Source organism: Ipomoea nil, unplaced genomic scaffold (assembly GCF_001879475.1).
Source record: "Ipomoea nil cultivar Tokyo-kokei standard unplaced genomic scaffold, Asagao_1.1 scaffold3394, whole genome shotgun sequence".
In the NCBI taxonomy this organism is placed as follows: domain Eukaryota; kingdom Viridiplantae; phylum Streptophyta; class Magnoliopsida; order Solanales; family Convolvulaceae; genus Ipomoea; species Ipomoea nil.
In genome coordinates this window covers 635210-647165 of record NW_017619822.1, presented here as the reverse complement: position 1 = coordinate 647165, position 11956 = coordinate 635210, and the positions used below count along the sequence as shown (strand labels likewise).

At 33.4% G+C, this 11956-nt stretch overlaps 1 protein-coding gene across 5 annotated transcripts; it reads right to left on the bottom strand.

The window, feature by feature from the left end:
* Positions 1-679: 679 nt before the first annotated feature.
* On the bottom strand, positions 680-8183 carry LOC109171067. Of its 5 annotated transcripts, none has more exons than XM_019320196.1 (7): positions 8070-8183; positions 7273-7630; positions 6786-6966; positions 5671-6248; positions 4911-5213; positions 4495-4602; positions 680-1281 (listed from the first exon to the last, which is right to left on the bottom strand). In XM_019320196.1, the coding sequence occupies exons 2-7, from the start codon at positions 7375-7377 to the stop codon at positions 1192-1194; spliced, it is 1365 nt and encodes a 454-aa protein (XP_019175741.1). In that variant the 5' UTR covers positions 7378-7630; positions 8070-8183; the 3' UTR covers positions 680-1191. The 5 variants fall into 5 exon arrangements, with proteins under 5 accessions (XP_019175741.1, XP_019175740.1, XP_019175744.1 ...); XM_019320195.1 differs by lacking the exon at positions 8070-8183 and adding an exon at positions 7757-8047; XM_019320199.1 differs by lacking the exon at positions 8070-8183 and adding an exon at positions 7757-8047 and having other exon boundaries at positions 4495-4590.
* Positions 8184-11956: the final 3773 nt, after the last annotated feature.

Sequence of the window (11956 nt, the reverse complement as noted above, 5' to 3'; positions counted from 1 at the left end):
AAGCTTTTACATGTGAGAGATGTGTTAAGCATATTATATAAGAATTGATCTTGTGTGAAACTTTTTCACGTGAGACGTGTAATATATTTTAGCTAAAATGTAGTATTTTTTTATAAGCTCATAAAAGTATTATTTTTTAGCAATATTTCCAAAAAAAATCCCGCCTAGGCGCTAGCCAGTCGCCTAGCACCATAATTGGTTGTCTAGGTGGCCAGCCGGCTAGACGACCGACTCAACCGCTTAGGCACTAACCGCCTAAGCCTCCTAGGCACCGACTAGGCCTCCTAAGCACCGACTAGGCCGATTAGCTATTGTTATTTTTTTTTTTTTTACATTAGTTATTTCACCCAAAGCGACATCGTTTTGAGCGAAAAACCTTAAATTGTTCAAACTCTACATGTTTTTTAAGTTAATATTTAATATTTTAGTAGTAACTAATTAAATAGTTTATAATTATTAGCCTTAAAAAAATTTAGACATATTTTTAAAAAATAAAAGATAAAATAAAAAATACATGGACACTTTGGCAGCCTAGCCGCTAGGTGCCCCCGAGCGCCCAAGGAACGCCTAACGATTTTTTCAACAATGTATTTTAGTTAAAAATTAAAGTGCCATTCATAATTGTATGGCATTACATTACATTCTATAAAGGGAAATATTATAATTTGTGTCCCAAAACTAGCTAGCATTATAAATTTCTAATTACTCCAAATTAAAATGTGACACATGCATGTGTAAGGAAGTTTGTTAAATATTCATACTTTGCACATGCATACATACATATATATACATGTATATATGTATGTATATGTACACGTATACATCCTATATATGATGTTCTTTTTGTTTCATATATGTAAAAGAAATAATAAAACAAAGAAAATTATACAAAGAAAAGAAAGTTATAATAAAATAAAATAAAGATGATGATGATGATGCTATGATGATGATGCTTCTTCTCCGAATCTTTAGTTCAGGAGGGAGCAGCCTTTCTCTCTTGGCTTTCTTTTCTTTTTCTTTAAATTTTTTTATTCCATTTTTTTTTATTTTGGTATTCTTCCCTTTTCTTGCTTTTCCGATATGGATTCTTGAGGAAATAGTTCAGAGAAGAGAGCCCTTTGGGTCACTTGCAGTATAGTATTGTGTGTATGTGAGAGATTTTTCTTTTAGTAGATTTTGTTTATAGGTATCCTACCCATGATGGTCCGGATTGTCCGGGTCGGGCCAGAAGGATGAGTACTTAATCCATTCTGCTTCTTGTGGATTTGGGATGGATGTTTCCTGCATCATATCCAACCAAAAATAAACTGTTGTTAATTGTCTCTGTAACAAAATATATATGCTGAATATTTACATATGATTAATAATGTCTTGCTTAAATCAATGACAAAAGGACGAGAGGCTCGACCCGAATCAAGTCCCACAAAAGAGCTTGTCATGCATTTAGTTCTCGTTTATCTGAGAACTAGTGTAATTATTTTGTAATGGTTGAACTTATTCGTAAGGGCTTTTATATATTGACCAAACCCTAGAGTTTTGTGAATAAAGTGAATTGTGTGATCGATCTCAATCTACAAGAGAAACAACTCCAATGGAACTGAATCCCCACCTTACACCTTACTAAGACTGGGGCAAAGATTGAAATGGAAACTTTTCCCATGAATTGACAAAAATGAGACGATTTTGAAAGCTGAACTGAATGGAAAAAGAGCATTTGGGACTTGCATTTGGTGTCAAAAACGCATGTCCCAGATGCGTTTGAAATTTTTTTTTTTCAAAATGTTGACCGTTGACCACATACGCTAGTGGGACTTGCACCTGATGTATTTTATACATCAGACGCAAATCCCACTTACATCTGATGTATTACGTACATCGGGCGTCGGAACCAACAAGGATTGATGTCCAACGATCTGATCAAGGAAAAGAAGAACATCCACAGCTGCTGGTTATAGTTCCATCATCTGCTGGTTATAAGAAGAAGGTAATGAGAGTACTTTACACACCTTTGTCCAACTTTTCATTTCAACTCAAAATTGTCTCTCCACCTTGAATTTTGCGCAAAAAGTCAAGGACCCAGCGTTTGTGTTCAACATTTAGGGAAAAAAAAAAAAAAAATCAAACGCATCTAGGACATGCCTTTCTGACAAAGCAAGTCTCAAATGATTTTTCCATTTCAGTCCAGCTTTAAAAATTGTCCCATTTTTGTCAATTCATAGGAAAAGCTTCCCATTTCCGTCTTTGGTCCTACTAAGACTTATCTCTCTCTAACCTTTGCACCACTAAACTATGCCTTGGTGGGCTATTGTAATTATTTTATAGTTTGGTTGGCAATTTGGCATAGATCTGGGAATTGGGTGAATGTACATTCAAGTTATTTATATTATCTTACAGCCATATAACATAGGGAAATATTTCAATGTCTCTTTGGTAAAAGGAAATATAGAGATGTTTTAAATTTGTTATATTAGGAAAGATTCTGTCGTGTACAAATGGAATATTATCCCTTTTTGTGACAAAACTAATTGGTCTCCTAGCTGCACAAGATCTAGTTAAGGTTGTTGCTATATCTTTGACTTATTCTAGCAAAGGGATTGATTTTTTATATGTGAATCATGTTAGGACTCATATTGTGTTATAGACTTATAGTCCTAGTCTGCTTATATATGTACTCTTTATATATATACCAGGACTATGTGGTCTAATGGTATCCGGGTTGGACTTCCATTTGGAAGGTTATGAGTTCGAGCCTCAGTGGAGGCGTTATTGGCTCTTTGTGTTTCAGTAGATTGAGAAAGTATATGAACAGATAGTACAATGTAATAGAGCTAATAACTCTTTATATATTCTCTATGCCCCTGTTTGGTAAAATAGTTAGTCTATACGTCAATTTTGGCTTATTTGACCAATATTAGTTGTTTGACTCGATTTAAAAATCAATATAAGTATTTGGTTAATTAGTTTTTTGTACTCCAAAATGTTAAAATTCAAAAAGCTACTCAAAGCAACTTTTTCAATTAGCTTTTTGAGAAAAAAAAATTATACCAAACAGCTATCAGCTAACAGCTAATTTACCAAACACATTTCTACAATCAGCTAATGTTATTAACTAGTTATACCCTCTAATTAACCCAATCAGCTAACAATCATTTACCAGATAGAGTTATGTAATTCTGTACAATCTGATGATTGAATAATATAATCCTAATCAATCAAGCAAGAAACACCATGGAACAGAAACAATTAATATTTATCTTTATATGCATTATATAAATGCATATAATGCAAGAATAAACATAGAAAGTAAAAAAATTGAAATGATGCTAAGAAAGAAGACTATATATATAATGTTCAGAGTTCTATTATCCATTGGAGCTGCCTATTCACCTTATTGATTTGAGTCGGTCAGTTACAGACAATGTATGCTACTTTTTTTTTTCTTTCTGGACTTTCTTGTAAATCAAAGAGTAAATTTAACTAAGAGATTTTAAGTAAAATCTCACTCCCTTATACTAAGACAACATATAAGGAAGAGAAAAGGAAAAAGAAATTTACTAATATTATCAATATTTAGTACTCAAAAGAATTGAGAAATTAAATTCAATAGGGAAAAGGATCAAATAGGCCCTCGAACTTTAGCTTAAAAGTCAATTAGGCCCCTAAACTTTTTAAAGGTGCAATTACACCCATTAACAATTCATTTAAGTGCAATGAAACCCAAAAACAAATTAATGACCTGCTATCACAGGTCATTAGGGTTCAAGCCACCTTCTGGCGAATTTTCCGGCAAAAAAAAAAATGACCGGCGAAATTTTTGGCAAATCTGAGTCGGTTGGTGGTCACCTTTTTTATGTCGGAAAATTCGCCGGAAGGTGGCCTGAACCCTAATGACCTGTGATAGCAGGTCATTAACTTATTTTTGGGCTTCATTGCACCTAAATGAATTGTTGATGGGTGTAATTGAACTTTTAAAAAGTTCAGGGACCTAATTGACTTTTAAGCTAAAGTTCGAGGGCCTATTTGACGTTTTTCCCAATTCAATATTATTCTCCAAGTACTCTCCCCTCTCCCCTCTCCCCTATCCCCCCTCTCTCTATATATAAAAACTAAATATTAAAAAAAATGTAACTAATTTGAGTGCAAATTTATTAATTAATTCAAACACATAAAAGATGATCTGACAAGATAAAAGTAACGATTAAAAACAAGAAAAATTTGGGAGTGAAGAATTATTAATAGACGAAAAAATGGAAAAGGAGAAGTCTTATAGTTATTTACCCCCTTACTTCCCTGCCCAAAAACCCCACCTAATTACTTTAGTACCATAAAAATAATTGCATATAAAGTCACTAAGGACTAATTCTTTCAAGACTCAAGTAGCTAGTATTTAAAAATAATAATAATAATTTGACAGAAAAATAAAAATAAAAAAGGAAAATGAAAAAATTCATGGTCAAAAAGTGAAATGGATTATTACATTATTTACATACATACCTCTTTCATGTCAGTTGAAGTGCAGCCCATTATGAGTTCCTCCAATCCAGATGTTGATCTTCCCCCTTCTTGTTGCTGCTGCTGCTGTTGTGCTTGCTGCCAAAAACACTACATGTTTAGCACGAAAAGAAAACATCATCATAAATGACATCATGCATTGTCCTTTTTTTCCCCTTTTTCTTTTTCATAATTAAATTAAATAAATAAAACTGAAATGTAAAAAGCAAAACATATATGATTGATGATTATATTCCTTGTTTTTTAGAACTTTGCTGGATGCCATAAAGTTCCACAGTTACGTTGTAAAATATTGTGTACACTCCAAGTTATATACATATATGTACGTGTATTTAACGTTCATCAAAATTGCTAATAATAATAATAATATTTATTATGATAATTGATGAATTAATTACCTGGAAATTATCATTAGGGAGTAACATTCTGGGGACTTGGAAGGGGTCAATATTGTGGTCAAGAATATTGACTGAAGCGTGATGGAGAGGAGGAGGAGAGATGATGTGGAATTGTGTTGCTGCAATTTGATGGTGGTGATGATGGTGTTGATGATGTTGGGGAGGGTCATGTGTCACGTGATATGCATGTGATTGGTGTTGATCGGAGATGTCACGCTCTTCGCACGCGCCTCCATGCTCCGCCACCGCCGCTGCAGCACCTTCCATTGCCCTTGAACCTTCTCCTCCTCCGATTCCGGCCTGCTCAACAACAAATCAAATAACCCATTATTCTTAAACATCACTTCCTCTACAAAGAAAAGAAGAAGATGAAGGAGAGGTACTTAAACCAATCAAGATTAGTAAGGATACAAATAAAGTCACCTGTTTGCTATGGACAATATAGGCTGATTTATGATCCTTAATGGTTAACATTATAAGATAGGGTTAAATCAGTGCACACTCTTGGTTCTGACTGCGGGTTTCCCTGGTACGAGGGGTAACCCAGTCAAGATGACTAAGGATACAAATGCAGTCACGTGTTTGCATCACAGTTCTCTTAGTTTAAGCTAATTAGTTATGGATAATATAGGCTGATTTGTGATCTTTTACTGGTTAAGGTTATAAGATAGGGTTAAACCAGTGCACACCCTCGGTTCTAAGTGCGGGTTTCCCTAGTCACTCAAAAAAAAATAATAATAAAAATGCATGCATGCCATGCCTCATCAAAGTTCTTTCGGAAGGGAAGAAAGCCAAAATGGTCAGCTTTGAGTTGTTGAATGTCCATGGCGGTGTAACTCGACATGGCCGCACCAACAACAGCGGCAGAAAGCTCATCTCTATGGGAAGAACCAACGTTGATTTCCTTGGAAGAAGAGCAGCTAGTGGGCTCACTGCTAGCTTCGCCGGCGCCGCCGCCGACGGCGGCGGCGCCGGCAGTACTCCTCTCCGAAGACCAGTTGCATTGGCGGGGCTGGGTCTGATAGAAGATCTTGGAAACCACGAGCTCTCCTTCCTTCTCCTCTTCGTGTTGCCCTAAATGGTACTGATGCATCACCCAATTAGTCTTTTCGGGCTTCCGGTTCTTCCCAAAGTTGGTGTAGAGTACCAGGATCTTCTTGCACCCTTTCTGCTTCCCGTGCACCATCACCGGCCTGGTTTTTCCGGTCTTGTGCCACCGCGTTTCGCCGCCTTGAAGATCGCATTCCGTCTGGATTTTCCTCCGTTTTCTGGTCCCGGTGGTGTAGGCCTTTGATGGCCTGTGGAAGAAATGCCTGTTCAGTCCATCCCTAGTAACACCTGGAGAAAAATCGATCAGATAATGGAGGTGTTAAAAATGTGACCAAAATCAAAATTAGGTTAACTTAGGTGCAACAAACAAACAAGCTCAAAGTCCGGCCACAAATTAAATGAACGAATTTGTTGAAAAGTTAGTGAATTCAAGAACCAAACCCCCCGGCAGATCTGATCAGAACTACTGAACAATGGCAGTAGTAAAACCTAACTTCTTGAATTATGTCCCATAAAGAAACCATCTTTTGTTTCCGGCTTTCCAAGAAACTCTATCATTAGATCAACCTAATAAAGTTGTTAGGAAGTTTGAGATTTTAACCATTTGTCGGACCATATTTATTATTATTTTTTTAACACTCAGGTAATCTCAACTTTGCCGGACTAATGCTAAGGCCACTGGACCCCATCCCAAGAGCCACTGCTGAAGTAAATCCCGAATTGCGCGATCAGCCACCGTTCAGATCAGATCCTAGTCTTCATGTGAGTATCCATATTTAATTTTTGACATTTTGGGTGTAATAATGTATGTTAAAGTTGTCAAACCTGGAAGTTTCTCAGGATGAGTATAGCAAATGCCATCTTCCCCTTCAATGGTGGGAATGAACTCATCAATCAAAGGATGGGATTTGGATTGATCTCTTGCTAGTACCTTTGCTTCAAGGTGCTCTATCAATTCTTGATCTGTTGGGTCAAACTTCACCCCAGCTGGTAGACCTACCCAATCCTGCAAATCAACTCAATTTACTAAATAAAACCCAAACTTTTTTTTTTTCCAAAAAAAAAAAAGAGAGAGAAATAAAACTAGAAAACCTTTAAATAAAATTAGGGTAAAAAAAAAAACCAGAAAAATAAATGCATTTATTTCGGAAATGACAAAAACACAGAATCACTCAAGCAACAACAAAAAATCTTGTCGTCTACCATGATCCTTCCTTTTTTTTTTCCGCAAAAACAAAATATTTATTTTTAACCAAAAAGAAAACAAAAACTGTAATAATTAGTATTATTTGGAGATGAAATGAAAGCTTACAGGTTTTCCTTCAAGCTTATGACCACATTCGGGACAGTGTTTGGATCCACAAAGCTGATGCTCCTCAAGCTTTGCATCAATGAGATCAGATCCACTCTTGTTCATGGCTTCCTTTAATTTCTCCGGTTACCGGCGGCAGCAGCGACGGCGGCACACTTCTCTTCATCAATTAATATAATCGCCGGAAAATTGGATTCACATCTCATCACCTCCCTCCGTATATATGCATATACGAACCATCTTGTACGACGTTGTACTCTTTCGTACTTTCCGAGCTTTGTGTCTCCGCTCCTGCCCAGCACACAACTTTATGCAACTTGAAGGAATAATACCCAATTTGTTTTCAATCTTTGGACTACTGAAAAAAAAAAACACAAATACCAAATATGAATCAATACAAAAATCTGTTAAAAAAAATGAATATATATTATTATAATAGCAGGTTGAATAAAATCCAGAATCCACTGAAATGAAAAATACATACTGAACTGAGCTGGTTTCATCCACTAGGGTTGGCGAATCAAATGGGAATTGAAAACCCCAAAACAAAAACAGAAGCAAAAAGAGAAAAAGGAAAGAAAATCTAATACAAGAAGAGGGATTAATCAAATTCTTGAAGACAAAATAATGGTGAGAGAAGAAATATAATGAAAGAGGGAGAAGAAGGATTATATTGAAGTAGAAAATCTGGGTTTTAAGGTCTTGAGAAACACCAATTTTGCTTCTTACTTTAAGAACACAACTGGAGAAATAAAGGAAAAAGGGAGACTGGATTCTCTCTCTCTCTATCTACTAACCTTTAACTTCTTCTTTTCCTGATTTATGGAAGGTTCGCTGTTTTCTTTGGAGTGTTTATCTCTCTTTCTGTGAGGGGAAAGACAAGAGAGAGAGAAGAAACCGATTTGGTTTTTTCTTTGGTAGCTTTCTAAAGTTAGCTCAAGAGATAGTGTTGGGAGTCACCCTCCCCCTTGACTAGTACTCAAAACCACATCTAATTAACTGTCTTTTATTTATTTTATTTTATTTTATTTGAGAGTATTCATCTACGTATATATGTGATATGTGTATTAAATTCAGTACACATACTTAGACATATATGTTTGTGGAATCAAAGATTTGGGATATATATATATATATATATATATATATATATATATATATATATATTATTTAAATATAAGTTATTTTTCTTTTATCTAAGTAGTAAATATACCCTTATATCACATCATCTTCATTTTCTCATATAATAACATAACAAAATACCTCTCAAATTTCTCAATTTTCAACAATTTTAAAACTAATGTTATAATTGAATTTGACTATGAGAGTAAAAAACTAGATCACACAATAATATTTAACTATTATCGTAACACATTAACTAACAGTATATAATCTTGAAAACTTTTGTAGATGAGTTTGAAAACAATTTTTAGGGACATTTTTCCGACATACTAACTAAATTAAAGAGTATGCTCTCGAGCATAGTTCAACTGATAGATCAATCTTAAAAATAAAAATAAAAATATTAGTACTTTTATTTTACTAGTAGTTGTAGAAGAATTAGGTGTTATGATATTATTTATAGTATATTTTAAAACTTAGCTTTATTCTCAATTAGATCCATATATATCTAAGAATCGAAAGATTCTTGCATAGAAACAGAAAATAGTGTCTAGAAAAATACTATTTGTATTAACTTTATACTAAGTTTAGAACTATTTAATATAATTAAAGTACACATCACAGCCAAGACCTTGTGGTTTCTAGTAGCACCAAGTTGGATTCTCATATGGGAGGTTGTGACTTCGAGCATAGGTTGAGAAAGTAATTACTAGTTATGAACAGATATTACATTATAACAGAGTTAGTATCATTCAAAAAAAAGTACACATCACAAATTTCATACTTATTGATTACTTTACTCTAAATTAAACAAATTATATATATATATAAAAAATCCAGTTCAAATATTTTGAATTGTGAATTTTCATCACATCTTTCAAGAGGATAACAACAGTGCCAGACAACCTTATTTTCTTGGAGCATAATCTGAAGAAGAGGATCATTGTCCTTGAGAATCCCCAAGATAATGTCCAAGAAGAATGGTAGAATCTCTTAGACTTCAACTTAGCCTCTACATTTCTTCTTATAGTGCATTCAACTTTTGAATAATATCTTTTCCTGGCTTCACATTCTTAAACAAATACCCCCCCAAAAAAAATGGTCTCTTGACTAATTAGCGGTTCATAGGTGTCTATTGTAAAACATAAGCCTAATTGCTTCCTACAATAGACAGGAATCAATATTTTTGTAGTAGTGACAACAGATATGATTGAGATACTGTTGAATTAGTTATATTCTGTAGAATACAAAAACTAGTACAATATATATAATTTTTTTTAAAGTTAAATACGTCAAAATGCGAAGATTGAACGCTAGCAATTATTATTGTGTGGACCATACTATCAAATAATGTATATTTAGTACACAAATAATGTACTTTTAATATATTAAAATGTACATTGTACTCAGGAAAAATACATTATCTGAGTACTGAAAGTACATTATTTTGAATAATGTACATTCAGTACACCAATAATATACTTTTAGTTATTAAAATGTACTTTTTTGTTATGGTACACACAGCACTGTGTGGATCTAATTTGCCGAACGCTAGCTAGGTATTAAATTTTTGTTTAATTATTCACATGGTTTTGAGCTGGAAAATGATCATGATTCAATTGGCAAGGATAGATAGGGTTACAAAGATTGCTTTATATGCAAGGCAAATGAACAGTATACTTGACTGGACCACAGCCCCAGCTTCAAATAATATAATATTCTTTAATTTTTCCTAGGGATGTACACACACACACACACACACACACACACATATATATATATATATATATATATATATATATATATATATTTATTTATTTATTTATTTATTTATTTATTTATTTATTTATTTATTTATTTATTTATTGTATCTATGCATTAAAATTATGTGCACATACACATACATATATACTGTAATAATACATATACATGCAATTAGTGACTCTAAGTTGATCAGGAAAATATATGCCTATGTATATGTACGTATATATGCTTTAAGATATGAAACACATGCTGACATGCATATATTCCACATATGAAAGAAATGGAGCCCACACCTGATGTGCTCTTATTATTATCTATATTTAGAACCATTATTCTTTATTCACGATGGTCAAAAATAAAATGATGATGATGAGAGGTCTCACATCAATATGTTTCTAGTATAACCAAACGCTCATCATGTTATTTTCTCAGATCTGTCTGATGTTTTGCTTCATTGTGGGATCGAAAATCAAAGGATTATGTGATGCTGTCTTTGGGAGAAGACCATATCTGAGGTATTTGGAATAATATGTATTACAAGACATAACAAGGTAAGCTAATAAGGGAATATGAATGTGACACATGAAATAATTATTAATTAATATTTTTTAAACTATATTATATTTGGTCTCAATAGTCTTTCATTTTCTGGTCAATGGCTTAAAACTGGAGTATAATTCTTGGTGTAGCAGTCTCTTACGGCCATCCATCATTTTACCTAGATTAGGTTTTGTTGGGACTATGACTTGGAGGGTCGGGTTTAACATCCCGTCTTCGACTTGTGATATTGTGGCCTGTGGTTTACCATTATATATTATAGAATGTGGTTAAATAGTTATTGTTGATCTACTTATCACCAATTTGTTTTGAAAAGGATATGACAACCAAATAACTCTGTGGTTAAGCGTGACTTTACCGATTGGGTAATTAAAATTAACTTTCATGGTTTAGGAAGTAAGCATAGTTTTGTGCGAGATCCAACAGGTTTCATTAATTATTTGATGGGTAATTAGAATTAGCTTGGATATCAAAGTAAATTTTATAATATTTACGGGTATCACATACGGATCGGACTTACATGAATTGTATCTCTTATCTCTAAATTTATTTACGATATTGAATAAATTTACAATACTTTATAAGAAAAAAAAATACCGGGAACAACGTAACTATGTTCCTAGTTTCGAGAAATTATTAATTTGATTTGTTTAGGGGTCGAATTAAACAACTAATTTTATTAAAGGAATAAGGTTCAAATTGGCCACTGAACGTAACCTGAAAATGCAATTAGGCCACTGAACGAAAAAAAAGTGCAATTAGGCCACTGGATACTCCAAAAATGTGCAATTTCACCTGATAGCAGGTTACCCTCAATTTTAGCAGGTTATCTGCTTACGTGGCAGCTGAGTTGCATTTTTAATAAATTTTAATTAATTTTTAATAAATTTTAATAATAACTTTTTATTAAAAAAAATTTAAAAAATAAAAACGACTTTACTTTATTTTTATTTAATTTTTTCCAACTTTTTATAAAATTTATTATTAAAATTAATTATTAAAAATTATTTAAAAATTATTAAAAATGCCAACTAAACTGCCACGTAAGCAGGTAACCTACTAAAATTGATGGTAACCTGCTATCCGGTAAAATTGCATACGTTTGGAGAGTTCAGTGGCCTAATTGCACATTTTTTGAGTGTTCAATGGCCTAATTGCACTTTTTTTTTCGTTCAGTGGCTTAATTGCATTTTCAGGTTACGTTCAGGGGCCAATTTGAACCTTATTCCTTTATTAAATT